This window comes from Stigmatopora argus, chromosome 10 (genome assembly GCF_051989625.1).
Source record: "Stigmatopora argus isolate UIUO_Sarg chromosome 10, RoL_Sarg_1.0, whole genome shotgun sequence".
Classification (NCBI taxonomy): domain Eukaryota; kingdom Metazoa; phylum Chordata; class Actinopteri; order Syngnathiformes; family Syngnathidae; genus Stigmatopora; species Stigmatopora argus.
Window position 1 is genome coordinate 12,253,245 of NC_135396.1, and position 14,781 is coordinate 12,268,025.

The window sequence follows — 14,781 nt, forward strand, 5'->3', positions numbered from 1 at the left end:
TATTAAATCGTTATTGTATTTCTTACAGATGTATTTTATCATTGAATTGAATTATTTTATTGTCATTACACCTGTATAATGAGATTTAAAGCTTCACCGCAGTGCACAAATAACAACAAACATTTATTCTTTCATTCATGAACCGCTTTATCCTCACTAGGGTCGCGGGGGTGCTGGAGCCTATCCCAGCTAACTTTGGGCCAGAGGCGGGGGACACCCTGAATCGGCAGTCAGCCAATCGCAGGGCACCAAGGAGACGGCCAACCATTCACTCTCACACTCATGGGGCAATTTAGAGTGTCCATTAAGCCTACCATGCATGTTTTTAGAATGTGGGAGGAAACCGGAATACCCAGAGAAAACCCACGCAGGCCCGGGGAGAACATGCAAACTCCACACAGGCGGACCAACCTGGATTTGAACCCAGGACCCCAGAGCTGTAGGCTGACGTGCTAACCACTCAAGGCGCCGGGCCGTCTAACAAAAAACAAACTAGTACAAATAATAATAATAATAACAAATAAATCATCAATAAATAACAAATAAATAAGTAGTCAACAACATAAATACGTAGGGGAGTCCACAAATAGTAATAACAAACAAACAAATAAAATAAAAAAATAAAGTCAACACAAATTAATAAAATACAGTATTTAGTAACTCATTCATGTTGTTGACGGGGGTAGACGTCCAATTCATTTAAACAGGGAGTGAATGAACATCTCTCAGTACCATTGATGGTGATGTCAAATCCATTTTGATGGTGATAATGTCAAATCCATTTTGGCTGGGCGGGTCAAATGAGAGCTAATTAATTCAAAAATGGTATAAAATATAGAGAAAGTAATGAGTCATGATAATAATATTATTTTGATGGAAAAATAATTGAAATTGAAAACAAACATGGCGATATCAAGTGGTAGAGTGCCACCGAACTGAGGAACTAAACTGTAAACTGATTCCATAACTTCTTTGCTTGAAATAATTCTAAAAACAATTCTTATTAACCACACATCATACTAGCAACAAATCATCCTTTTGGTCAACTGAAAATGTTTTTTTAGTCTTAAAAGTAACTGAAAGGGGACAAGTAGGACATATTACACTGTTTTAATTAAAACACAATACAGGGGTCAAGCAAAAGGTCAACTGGACTAATATGTGCGCCAAATGGTCTTGTCTTTTTTTAATGATATGCATGTTTTTTTTTTGGGGGGGGGGCTTGATTTCGCTTTCAAGGGTGAATGTTCTTTGCTGATTTGATGTCAGATACTGTAAAATGCTTGACTGAATTATAAAGTTTATACTCAAAGAGCACATTTGTAAAAGAAAAAAAACATTTAAGTCTCCAAAATACTTGGAGGGAAGATGGTTAGTAAAGTATATATTTATATCTAGAACATTTGTAAAAGAAAAAAAACAAGTTTAATGTTCATTACATTTTGATTAAAACACAGCAAGAAAATATTAAGTCACCAAACGCTAAGTGAATGTAATTTGTCATCTTCTCAAGTGTTAGTGTAGCATATTGGCTTTTTATTTTTCATTGTTTTAACAATAGTTGACATTAAATCGTTCTCCAGGGTACAATTGCTCTGGCATGGCCATAGATCAACTCGACGGCAAGAAATTCAAATTTCGAATCTTAATTTTTTGGGAGTGAAATGCTTACAATCGTACAAATAGTCATTTGAGAATAGGTTCAAAACAGGGCAAATATCTGGTCCATTACCTAGATACAGGCCCATAAAAGGCAAGTCAATATTTATTTTTCAAAACATATTTATTTGCCTTTAATTACATTCCTATTTACAGTCTTTCAACCAGAGTAGTTTCAAATCACTTATCAAAAAACACAATTGCTTAAGAAATGTTGACTCAAAAGTTCTTTCCAAGTCATATAGGCCTTTTCTGTCCTCAAGCAGCTATTCATGCTTTGCTTTTATGAAAACCGCCACTCAGATTGTGAGCAACATCACTACCCCTTGCATGCTTCCTCTATGGCGCACTTCTGGTGTTAAAGACAGAATCAAAATATGAACACTTCTTTTTTCCACCACAGGTAGAAATTTCCTTTACATTTTTACGCACATTTTTACTCCTTTTCTACTTCAGAGACGCACAGCGGATGAGATTTACACTCCGTTCAAACAAAAGAAGCTATATCGGAGTGCCACTCATCTCAAATCCATGCACATACTTAAGTCTCGCTTTGTACTCACTGGACAAATTGACCGTTGCCACATTCACAGTTCATTTCACACATTTGTAATTCTAGAGATTAAGATCAATCTGCAAAAAAATATGTTTCTTTGGGTGACATTTTAACTGTTAAATAATGTTAAGTGTGGAACTTCTATCCTGCAAAGTGTTCAGAAATCCCTCTCTTTTAAAAATGGTAAGAACTTAACAGAAAAGCCAAGAAATGTTAACAAGGAAAAAAAAAGATCAAGACATTATAGCAGTATTTTTTTAAACACCAGAGGGAAATTATTATAGAAGGCTCAATTGCAGGTGCTCTCTTTGGGGGCCTGTCGGAGTAGGAAAGGCTACCAACCTGGTCAATATTTCAGCCCAAACATGACCTTGCCTGGAGCATAATATTTCCATGGGTCCCTGTTTATTTCCATTTAATTTAGCCACATGTATACACTCAACCAGGATGATGGGTGATATGTAGGTGCACATTTGGAAGATCTAAAAAAAATGCTATGTAGTTCCTTTCCTTAAGCAGATTCCTCTATCTGAAAATGAAGGCAGAGGAAATGATAGGGTGGGATGGCAATGGCAACTCGCAGTTAGAAAGTGTAGCCTGCAGGGGGGGCTTTATCATCTTTGTTGCTCTCCAGGGAGAAAGGAGGAATACGAACGTCGAAATGGGAGCCATCGGTCCTCTCGATACGAAATGTTCCCCTAAAATGTGCAAAAAAAAATGTTTGCTGATATTAACGAGTGCGAAGAAGGTAGAATAAGAGAAGCAAACACAAGTCAGGGAGTTAGAATGCAAACCCACCACATGTGACCACTGGGGGCTTGTAGAGAGACATGGCTGCTGTATTGAAATGCTGGCTGCTCTTTGGACAACACTGGCTCCTGTAACAGAGGTTGTGCTAGCAATATGAGATGTTTGTCAGTGTTTACAAACATACAAATGATTGGGACTAATTTGAGCATCTTATTTACCCTTTCCCAAAAAAAGGTAAAAAAGAATTTTACAGTAAAAGTGAAAGGCAAGGGTGCCATTACGTTCCAACATTTCAATATGATTGATTTAAACAATTTCTGGGGTTTAGCGCTATGTGTCAGTTTGAGTGTGAGTGAGTTCCTCTGACCCTGCCAACTACGCCACGACCTCGGACAGTCTCCAATGTTCCAGACAGGCTGAAGATCCTCCAGTGTCTCTCTCTTAGCTGAACCACTTCATTGCCCATGTTCTCCAAACGGATGCAGTATCGCCACTTGACAGGATGGCACACAGTTAATATACATACAACCTGTTGCTAATATAATTCAATGAATAACAAAAACTGGAGACAGACAACCATTGTCAAATGCAAGCTTTTTTGCAAACATAAGTCCACCCAACTTGGGCTCAAAAGCACTTTTTACAGGAGCCGACATACGACAAATTCCCTAAAAATACCTAAGAGAAAAATTACTATGCCTTTGTTGTTAATTATTTGTGTGTTTTTCTTTTTTTAAACATACTACAAGTTGGATTTTTCAATGCCGGTGCCAAAGAAGTTTGCCTTCTTTTTTAACCAGTTGGTTAACTGGTGTAATTTTCTGGTAAGCTAGTAAAATCATATAATATTCGATCCTCAAACTCACCCAGTATACATGAGAGTTCTGCCCTTCCTGAATAAAGAAAAAGGGATAGAATCACAATAAACATGTATTACTATCAAACTTTCTCGATCAAAATAAACACTAAAAAAGGTCATGGAACACCAGCATGACCATCATTAGGAGGTTCCAGATCTGACTTACCCTCATGCCCATATAGAAGGGAATAACTGTGACCCGTATGTTCTCGGTAGTCTCCCTGTGGACATCTGAGAGCTCCAACCAGGGGTGATTCTTCTCCTGCCATGCTTTTAAGGTGTCTCTGGCGATGAAGGTAGGAGCTAAGATATGGAGAGCAGGTAAAGTTAACAGAGGATGAACACCACAACAGAAAATACTTGTGAGCAAGATACACAACTGAGAACGCACACTGCATCACACAACACGGAAATGAATCTTAGTGACCACAGAAAGACAACACACTGGAATTGAGTGCTTACATTTGGCAGGGTTATGCATGAGGAAACGTTCAAACAACTCATGCTGGATGGGGATCTGCTCTGCAGAGTTGTATGGTAGGATGTCTTCGTGGCTTACGTAGTCCAGACCTGATGGAAACGAGAGATAAAAGTACAGTACTTATTTTAAGCTAAATTGGGTTTCTCCATCTTTAATCCCGATGGTCACTTTTATCTCAGTGTGAGATAGATGAGGGATGGGATGAGCACATACCTGGTATGGCATAAAGGGCTCTACTGTCGTCATGATTGGCCAGGAACGTCACTGCTTCCGTCTGGGATCTCTGAGACTGTCAGATGAAATATGAATCCAACATTCATTAATAAAAACATAAAAATATTACATAAAAACCGTGCTATGGATTCTTTGGTTGCTGTTAAAAGACACAAAACCAATATTTTTTTTAGCAACAAGGGGACACATGCTAGTTAATTATATTTATTAATTCAATTTAATGCTGTCATCCTTATGAAGTCCTACATCCCCACAAAGACCTGAACCTTTTTGTGGCTCAATCCCTGAATGTTTAGATATCATTAGACACATACCGATCGATAACTGTTGGTGGCAAGATAAGTGATTTTACCGTTAAAAAAAGATGACAACACACTAATGCTCACAGGTGAATTGTCATAATATTGAGTTCCCCAATACAAATCCCTAAACCTGCCATGCCCTGTCAAACCCTAATCTGACCTGTCCACCCTCTTTCGATCCTATTGCTTACAAAATAAAATTGCACAACCCCCCCGCCCCAACATGTTGTTTGAAGGGTCGGCATAAATAGCTTGAACCGCTACTTACAGTGAAGTAGCATATATTCAATCATGTCTTTTTATCACAATTGCATCATTTTTTTCTCTCTGTACCCTTAAGCCCTTTTCTGTCTAAGTGCACTTTCTCAATAAGTAACCCATTATATAGAACCACAATGGGAGGAGACCAAACTCCCACACGGTAAAACTGTTCCAGCCTTTAAAGCAAGGGTGTCAGACTCGGGTTGGTTCGCGGGCCGCTTTAACGTCAGCTCGATTTCACATGGGCCCGACCATTTTAGATATAATATTTAGATTTTTTTTTATAAATTAAAAGAACTGGATTAAAAGCCCTGAATATTCAGTTTTTTAATAGATCTAAACCAATGTTTATTTGAGCTTTTTTAAAATATATTTTTAGATTTTACAAAATGATTTTTGAACTAAAAACACAGAAAAAAATGGATTAAAAAATGACAATTATTGATTTCAAAGGGGAAAAAAATCAGGAAATTTAATATACATCTATACTCTTCATTTTAATTTGATCTTAAAACAGAAAGTCGGCACTCATGATTTACTTTCTCGGGCCACACAAAATGATGCTGCGGGCCAGATTTGGCCCCCGGGCCGCCACTTTGACACATGTGCTTTAAAGACAGTTAGGTTAACAATTCTGCATGACTTACAATGTGGGGGCAGTCTCTAGTATCGATCAAAACTTGGTAATATGTGTGAGTCTTCCCCTTTACTTCCTTTGATCCATGAGCACCAGGAGGCTCAGGTTTGCTGAAAGAAAGGAATATTTGAATAAAATGAGGGTCGTCTTTACGTGACAGCAACACATCATCTAAACTCGCAAAGTCTGGAGAGACTACATTGACCGAAGACCGATGCGTGGAATGAGGGGCATTTACCTGTCAGACATTGGAGGTGTTATGTCTCTATCGTATAATCTGGCATGCCATGGAAACAAGACAATACCACGATAGCCAAAGACGCTGTGTAGAAATAGCTGAGGAAACACACGGGCCAAGAATGTCACGTAGTGCTTTCACAACAGCCGCAGTGTGCTTTACCTGTCCCGTCTCGTATTTGCCATGCTGCTTCAGAGCTTCAAACACCCCCACTGTCTCCAAAATCTTCCCTTCAGGCCTGTTCCTGCCAAATAGAGGCAACGTCAATATACAGTCTGGTTTGGGATGTTAAATGTCAAGCGAATTTTAGCCTTGGTGAGGATAAATTGGGATTGAGATATGCGTACTGGAAGTAAAAGCTATGGAATTTTAGAGAGAATGAACATTTTTTAAGTGAGTAATTCAGTACAGTATTTCAGAAATCATTCATATCCAGACAAGATTAAAATAATTCATGTTCTCGAAGAGAAGTCTGAATGCTTGATACCACTGTAGTATGAATTCCTAGCCAATAGTTTGCAAATTTTGCTGTGATTACTTTCCTCTTTACGGATATTAGGAGACACGCGTAATAACCATACGAGCAAGGGGTGAGGATGAAATTTAAGAAATAAAACATAGTAACATTTGGTCGTAAAATTTTCATCTTTAAGTGTCTGGCAGGTTGGGGAAAAATGGGTATTGAATAACGATTCGAGCCTCTATCTATGGCCAATTGGGATCTTGGTATCGATATGCATGCATTTCTTGTTCTAATGAAAGGAGTGCTCGTTTTTTAATTTTTTTTAAACCTTTGTAGCAATTTTACTATTCAGAATGGTAGAATTTACCCTCTTAAAACAAACAATCTAAAGAATTCCCCTAGGCGGGCAAATCCTACTTCATCGAGCCTCCGCTAGTGCAGTTGTGAATCTAGTGATCTCAATCATAACTTTAACAAGATTCCATTGAACACCTTGACTTGTCAGATGTCACAAATTCCACTGGATCTCCACAGCTTCACAAACACACTTACGCATCCCAATACGGAGACAACAACAGCTGGTCCTTTCAAATAAAAAAAAAGCCTATTTCTCTTCTCCCTACAAAGCTAATCTTTACAATAGACATTTGATGAGGATTATTTTAATAGTACGCTCTCTGTTGGTTTAAGGTTATTTTCATATCACTTGATAAATACTCAGCCATTATGCGCGGGGAAAAAAAATCCACATGAAAACAAAGTCAGTGTTGGTAAATATCATATGTAAAAGTATAAATATTTTGATCAGTGGAAAGCTTAAAATTTCTATATTTTCGGGGGGAAATGACAGGAGCATTCTAAAAATAGACATTTTGACATCTTTGAAAATGTTCTAAGGTTTCTCATTTTTCCACAGTTTTGGACATCATTTCTGATACATAATAAATAAACCACTTGAGTAACAACATCACAGTAACATTTTACAGTAGAAAATTGATTCAAATGAACAAAGGGGGATTTTTAAAATTAATAGTAATAAAAAAACTCAGGAAACCAAATAAAAACAACAGCTAGATCTTGAAGAGAAAGCCCCCCTGAATCGCAATAAAATTATTATTTTGCTCCTTGGCAGCATCAAGCATGAATCAGGACAAACTGGTTTTAAGTAGTATCGCATATTCAGAAAACAGGAAGCTAAAATGTGCTAAAAGCACATTACTTTTTTCACATATGGTCTTAACAACCCAAATCCAAAAATTGACTGACAACATATTGAGCAAAAGCTAAAAATGATGCAATAATATCTGAATCTCATGGTACAATAGTTATGATTCCATGGGCAACATTAGAAATATTTTATCATTCACGCAAAAAGATTCAATTTTTTAAACCATTGCTTTTATTTTGAAAAACAAAGCATCTCTTTCATTGCCAGCAATAAGCAAAATGGAGTGCTCATTGTGTTCAAGATTTTGAAATACAAACACACACACAAACATACCATTATGCAATCTATGATAAGGTGAGTGGTTAGAGAGTCGGCCTCACAGTGGGGGACCTGGGTTCAAATCCAGGTCGGTCCACCTGTGTGGAGTTTGCATGTTCTCCATGGGCCTGCGTGGGTTTCCTCCAGGTACTCCGGTTTCCTCCCACATTCCAAAAACATGCGTGGTAGGCTGATTGGACACTCTAAATTGCCCCTAGGTATGGGTGTGAGCGTGAATGGCTGTTTGTCTCCTTGTGTCCTGCGATTGGCTGGCCACCAATTCAGGGTCTCTGGCCCAAAGTCAGCTGGGATAGGATCCAGCACCCCCCGCGACCATAGTGAGGATAAACCGGTTCAGAAAATGAGATGAGATGACAATTTCACTTCTGTGGCCACTGCATGCTTTTCTTTCAAAGTGCTTCAAGTCAGATTTGATTTTAGCAGTAGGCATTCTGAGAAGAAATGTTGTAAAAGTTCCCCCGATCACGGAGGACCAACTATTACCACACTTGACATCGGCTGCGTCACAATTTGTTTTTGTTTTTTTCTGCGTGTGTACAGAGTTATATGTTGACACTTGACATCAGTTCCAAGATGTTCCACATTACCATCTTCAGGATCTCGTGGATAGCTAATGTCTTTAGCTTCCTAGCATTGACAGTAGGACGACACTGAATGTGGCTTACCGTGACGACATTTGCCTCCTCTGCTGAGCACTCCCGTACATTCCACAGGCTCGGCATTCTAACCGTGGTCTATACATTTCGAATCTACTGTCAGCCATGCTTAGAATTCTATGTGCCTGTTTATTATTGTTATATTTACTGAAAGTGCTCAGTAAACCTCTACGTAACGCACAGGCCGCCATTTTTTCGGTGGTAGGCAGGCCAGGCAGATGAAGCACGCTTTTACGCACGCACAGGGGTATACCGATGATGCCTTCAATGTCAAAGAATAGTGTACGAATTATTTATTTTTTGTTTATTACGAGCGTTCCTTTCATTGACATGTTGTTTAGCCGGCAGTATATGACTTGACGTTTCTTGTCTACTTATCATTTGCTTCACTTTTTAGTGATTAGTTTCGTGAACAATATCAATTTCAGGGGGTAATGATTTAGTATTTAAAAGTGGCAGTTCCTCTAAATTATTTAATTCCAGGCGGTTCTTTCCTTTATATAATTCCAGACGGTTTTGAGGGGATTCAAATTAATCTACATATGAAGTTTACATTTACTAGGAAACATGAAGGTAACAAAAATGTGCGCGTGGCCATTGAATATGTAATATTAATTTTACAACCAAAACAAAATGTGTTTTTCCTGTCATATAATTTAAAATAAACATAGTAAAAATTACACTTTTTAAAATGTGTCCTTTAAACTGTTAGTTAACATGAACGGTTTTTAGAGGATTAAAAGTACAATAGATAGGAGGTTTACATTTACGAGGAAACTTGAAGGTAACAAAAATGTTCGCGTGGCCATTGAACGCGTAATATTAATTTTACAACCAAAGCCAAATGAGTTTTTCCAGTAATATAATTTTAACTAAACATAATATTTTTCTAATTAATGTGTAATTTAAACTGTTAGTTAACATGAACGGTCACGTGAGCCTTGCGTCATGTGATCACGGGTAAAAACATGGCCGCATGCTTGTGCATCATTATTTTGTTTCGCTTTCGAGCTTAAAAGGCATACACACAACTGTATTTGAAAATTCCCCCCAATAATAATATATTTTGTTGATTATCTGACTACTCGGTTACTGTTCCTTGGAAGTATGACTTCGGCGTTTGTCGTTGGAGATCGGTTCAGGAAAAAAGTGTCAAATTTGTTAGAACAGCCGGACTCATCTCTGTCTGAAGAACTGAGAACAAAACTGGGAGATCTACTAGAAAGGAACGGTCAAATTATCCTACCCTTTAGTATAGCCAGACAATTAAAACAGTATCTTCAAGATGAAGGTAATAACCACGAGATGTCTTTTTTATGTCTCTGAGCTACTTCTGCCTCTCCATAATTCCTGGTGTTATATATTATAATATATTTTTTAAAAGCCTTGAAATATGGAATTTCAGCATTGATGCCCAGATTTGTTATTATTGCATGAGTTACAGATAACGTGGATCTGCTGTTTAATATCTAATTGTTGTCCCCCTGCCAGGGCACCCATTTTATTTGCATGAGTTGTTGGAGGACAGTTCATTGCACTTACCTGAATTTGTGAAGCCCCCTAGGGTAAGTTTTTTTTTAATGAAATATTATAGAGTATATGTATTAAGATTTTAATTTATTTTCGCGAGACCTTACTCGTACCGGCAGCTCAAAATTTGCACACCACAATTCATCTTTCCACTATAATTCACTAGAATCTATTTGGATGTTTTTATGGCCTTATTATTTGAATCTCAAAATTGCAATTTGAATAATGCACGTATATAAAGGTACCATTGCCACCTGGACAAACATGATAATGATTCTGTCTTTTTCCAGAACCCCGAGCTGGTTGCACGCTTAGAAATCATTAAAGCCAGACTAGCAAACGAGGAATACAACAAGATGACACGTAATGTAAACAATCAGGTAAATAATGTTAGGATCACTTACTGTATATGGATCACATAAAAGATCTTCCCCAATTTTAGATTCATTTCACGAACTTATTTTTAACGATGTGATGTTGCATTTTAGCGAAATTGTATTCAAATAGTATTTTAAATAATGGTTTCTTCTTTGTTGCGATTAAACAACATACTGGAGACAAAAACATATCCCTTTTCCTTTTTTAACAGTTTGAAAACAGTCGCCATATATTTTTGTGACACACAATAATGGAGATTTTTTCACATCATACAACAACTTTTTTTTTATTGAATATATTGGGGCCAGATTATTTTGCACCTTGACTAACCAGCCTTACTTATATGCTACTACTATTGCTACCTCTATGTAAACACACCTTGATGCTTTATGATTTTATTTTTACTCCAATGCAGGAAATGAACCGCAATGGAACACTGGCAGAATTTGGTCAGCAAGGTTAGTTCAATATGACTTTAAGGAAAAGACAACACCTGGTTTAAATGACCTTCATGTAAATGATGATTGCACAAAATAATCTGAAAATGAAAATCATTTTTCTTAGAACTATGATAAAGGAGAAAATAATGATCAAACACAGAAAATGACATTGCTCTTAAGTGCAGTCACTGTGTGGCAAACTTGACGTCAGCCACGTCACGCGCATTGGTCACATAAATGTTGATTGTCTTAAAACTGGTCAAAAGTAGCTTGGAAAATAGCTACACACTGCGGTTTTTGTACAATAGGTCTGTGTGAGTCTCCAATGAAGCCTGCTTCGCTTCCATGGTCCATTAAAACGTGTCTAGGCCATTGACGTCGTATAGCACAGTTGGTAGCCAATGCGTGACACTATGATATACTCGTACTGCATTGGCTAAAATTGTACTGCCATTTAAAAATCCCTGACAACAGCTATTTTACCTACTACTTTAATATTCGGCAATTGCATTTTTACCCATCAAAAAATGTAGTTCTGTGTCATTTAATTTTCTTAAAGATTCTTTCCCCTGTGATGTACTTGATCAAGGTCTTGTCTCGCACATTAAAGTCGGCAAATGTAAAATTGTACTTTAATTTATCATGAAATTACCATAATTCAATAGATATAAATAAAACATGTTTTATGGAAATATTTCTTACCAGCACTTATTGGTCTCACTGTGATTTTTCCATTTTAAAAGTTAATACTCTACATTTTAGTTATTGTTTTGGTTCTGTGGTTTGTCTATGGATGTTCCGCCTTTCACCAATTAGCCATTTACCAGAGCAGTTCTTAGTCTCCGTCCCAGTGAGAAAAAAAACCCACTTGTAATCTCAAATTAGTGATGAAAAAAATCTGAAACATAACAAGAATATACATTTGAAACGCCTTCAAAGCGAGACAAGTAAAAAAAAAGAAGAAAAATTTGCACGGCTTCTCGACAGGTGATGTACTTTTGAGTGTCCTACTTGTATGGTAATATGAACACAGTTGGTAAGCTCATGCTACGTTGTCTGACGTGGGTCTATTGAGCAGGGCAAAGAAAATGTACATACAACGGTTGGTAATTTAAAGTAAAATAGTAGAGGCCGTTATAAAACAGTCTTTGTGAATGCTTTCGATGCATTACCAATTGTATAATTCATTTGCCAGTGTGCTTATATGCTGCTGAGAAAAGTAGGTACACTAGTTCTCAATTTTTTACCAGATTATGATGCAAGCAAAAGTTTGAAAAACATTTAGATATGTATTAAATAATACTCAGTTTCACGAATCGTACATGATAAACAATGCACACATTCTCTGTTCCTTTAGTACGATCAGCAAAAGCTGTGATTGTGACTGTTTTCAACTTTCTGGTGACCATAATTGCTACGTTTGCCTGCTCCTACATTGGGAGTCAGTACCTATTCACAGAAACAACAGCGGTAAGAATTTGTCTTATTCTGCATTGATTACCACTACAGTTCGTGCTTTCTTTCTTAATAAACACACTTACCATAAATCTGTGGACTGAAACGTTGACATTTTATGTTAAGACTATCTAATAACATGAATTCTGTTTTGACTGCTTTTCCCAGCGAGTGATATCTGCCGTGATCGCAACCTCCGTAGTTGGGCTTGCTGAGCTGTACGTCCTGGTCCGGACCATGGAGGGGGAATTTGGGGAACCCTAGCACAACAAAAAAACAGAATTGCACCAGAGCCAGGAAAGAAACGCTGTAAAGAACACCAACCGCCAACTCTATGACTAAACAGTAATTTAAATAACCTTCACGTTGAAATGTTTCACTTTCTTCAAAGGGTTTACAGCTGGAGTTTTTGTATATAAGAACGGATGGGACTATACGTTTTTTCATGTTTTGGTAAATAACAACTGTGTAAAAGTGGAACTTTATACAGTGGTACCTCCACATACGATCTTAATCCGTTCCTGGACTGAGATCGTATGTCGAGCTTTTCGTAACTCGAGCGAACTTTTCCCATTGAAATTAACTGAAAACAAATTAATTTGTTCCAACCCTCTGAAAAAACACCAAAAACAGGATATTGGATTGGAAAAAATGTTTTATTTCTTCTAATTCACCCTCTATTAACAAAGTAACACATAACTAGTGGTTTAATAGTAATAAAATGTGTTTAATAGAAGTAAAATTAGATGCATTTCACGGAGGGTAGAGACAGCGACATACACGGAGGCGGGGGGTTGTTTTTTGGGGTACTTTCCACAACAACAATTAATATTGTTACGATCACGCTGCGTCGCTGCGTCGTCGCAGCGCGATCGGGAATATCTTAGGGGACCCAAGCGCAGGAGACGTGAGTGACTCGAGCCAGTTCACTTCAAACTACATTCTTTAATCAATAAACAAGGTCTACAAATCCACAATTGGCTGGAACAGAACGGCAGCATGCTACGCGCACGCACAAACAAAGAGACGATCCGGCAATGGTGCTCTCAGGAAGCAATCAGCAGATTAACTGCAGCTGCTTCCCTGACGGCACGTGAGGAAGGACAAAACAGGCCACTCCTGACAAATATATACAGACACACTCAAACATACATTTAATGTAACTTTACACAAAACTGAATTATATATATATATTTTTTACCTTCGTTCTGGGCGGGTTAGCTGTTTGCCACGCCTCCACCCTCACGCTCGCTATCGATGGGCTGTTTGCTGTTGTATTCCCTTCAAAATATTCCAAAAATGATGCACACAAATGTCCTCACAATAGGATAACGCACGACCACTTGCCAACGAGAAGTAGTCTTGAATGAGCGATCGCGGGAGCTAACAGGCTAAGGAAGGAATAACAGCCTACCCACGTATTGATTGTGGGTAATGAAGTTTTTTCTGAGAAAGGGTGCCATTGCCTATCGGTGTTGTGTGCACGAGTATACTTCATTACCCAGAAATCCCTCTTTTTGCCCGCGCATGCTCGTTGTGCGTTTTCTGGTCCATGTGTAGGCGAAAGAAACCGTTCAGTGGTCGTAGATATCTGTTACACACGAAAGAGATGCGGCAAGACAGTGCCATGGCCACCTGGCTTGGTCGCATCTTGAAATTCTGATCGTATCTAGGGCGAATTATTCGATTGAAATTTTCATTGTAGGTAAAGCTGATCGTAGGTCAAGGTACCACTGTATTACAGTATGCTAAGACACTCAGTCTGTTTGTTGTGATGTCATTTTACCCAGCCTAATGGTTTAATGTCTAACTTTTAAATCAGTTTTCTGTCTTAACTGTTAACTATTTATTTTCGCTCTTATGAGAAAAAGAAAAAAAATCCTGTGATTTTCTTTTGTAGTCTGTCATATTTACACCAAGAAATCCAATCATTCATTTCCTGCTAAATTACAATTCCTATTTAATGCAAATATTTAAAAGATCTGTATCCTCTGGTTAATAACAACATCACTTGATTATGTTGTAATGGCAATTTTTTTTAAAGATTTCCCTCACAAAATGGTGAGATAGTCTTTTTATCAAAATGAATATATTGTTTTCGGCGACTCGTGGATTTCCTTCTTTGTCCTAATTGTTCAATATACTTTATTTTGACTTGATAAGGGATAAGAGTTCCAATATCAGTTTTGAAATAACTTAAAACAGTTTCATTGGTCTCTGCGCTCATCGTATCTGATCTGTTTACGGTCACTTGTTTTGTAGTGAATCACATCTCCAACAACACAAAGCAAAGGATTACCGTCCCCGATCGACAATTTCAAAACAATTCATACAAGACCGAGATGATCATTCTCCCCTGATCCTTTCTCGATGCA

General features: G+C 37.7%; 2 protein-coding genes across 3 annotated transcripts; one reads left to right on the plus strand and one right to left on the minus strand.

Moving 5' to 3' along the window:
- Positions 1 to 1,764: 1,764 nt before the first annotated feature.
- Positions 1,765 to 8,850, minus strand: poldip2 (polymerase (DNA-directed), delta interacting protein 2). 2 transcript variants are annotated; one of them, XM_077612122.1, is made up of 11 exons: positions 8,613 to 8,850; positions 6,140 to 6,221; positions 5,978 to 6,075; positions 5,750 to 5,849; positions 4,519 to 4,594; positions 4,287 to 4,394; positions 3,991 to 4,127; positions 3,832 to 3,858; positions 3,333 to 3,458; positions 3,014 to 3,093; positions 1,765 to 2,913 (listed from the first exon to the last, which is right to left on the minus strand). In XM_077612122.1, exons 1-11 carry the CDS (start codon positions 8,792 to 8,794, stop codon positions 2,799 to 2,801), a joined length of 1,131 nt encoding a protein of 376 aa, XP_077468248.1. In that variant the 5' UTR covers positions 8,795 to 8,850; the 3' UTR covers positions 1,765 to 2,798. The 2 variants fall into 2 exon arrangements, with proteins under 2 accessions (XP_077468248.1, XP_077468249.1); XM_077612123.1 differs by having other exon boundaries at positions 6,140 to 6,215; positions 8,613 to 8,849.
- A 717-nt stretch (positions 8,851 to 9,567) lies between these two features.
- Positions 9,568 to 13,185, plus strand: vma12 (vacuolar ATPase assembly factor VMA12). Its single transcript, XM_077611697.1, has 6 exons — positions 9,568 to 9,894; positions 10,095 to 10,168; positions 10,424 to 10,513; positions 10,927 to 10,969; positions 12,309 to 12,421; positions 12,575 to 13,185. Exons 1-6 carry the CDS (start codon positions 9,711 to 9,713, stop codon positions 12,668 to 12,670), a joined length of 600 nt encoding a protein of 199 aa, XP_077467823.1. The 5' UTR covers positions 9,568 to 9,710; the 3' UTR covers positions 12,671 to 13,185.
- The last annotated feature ends 1,596 nt before the right edge of the window (positions 13,186 to 14,781 follow it).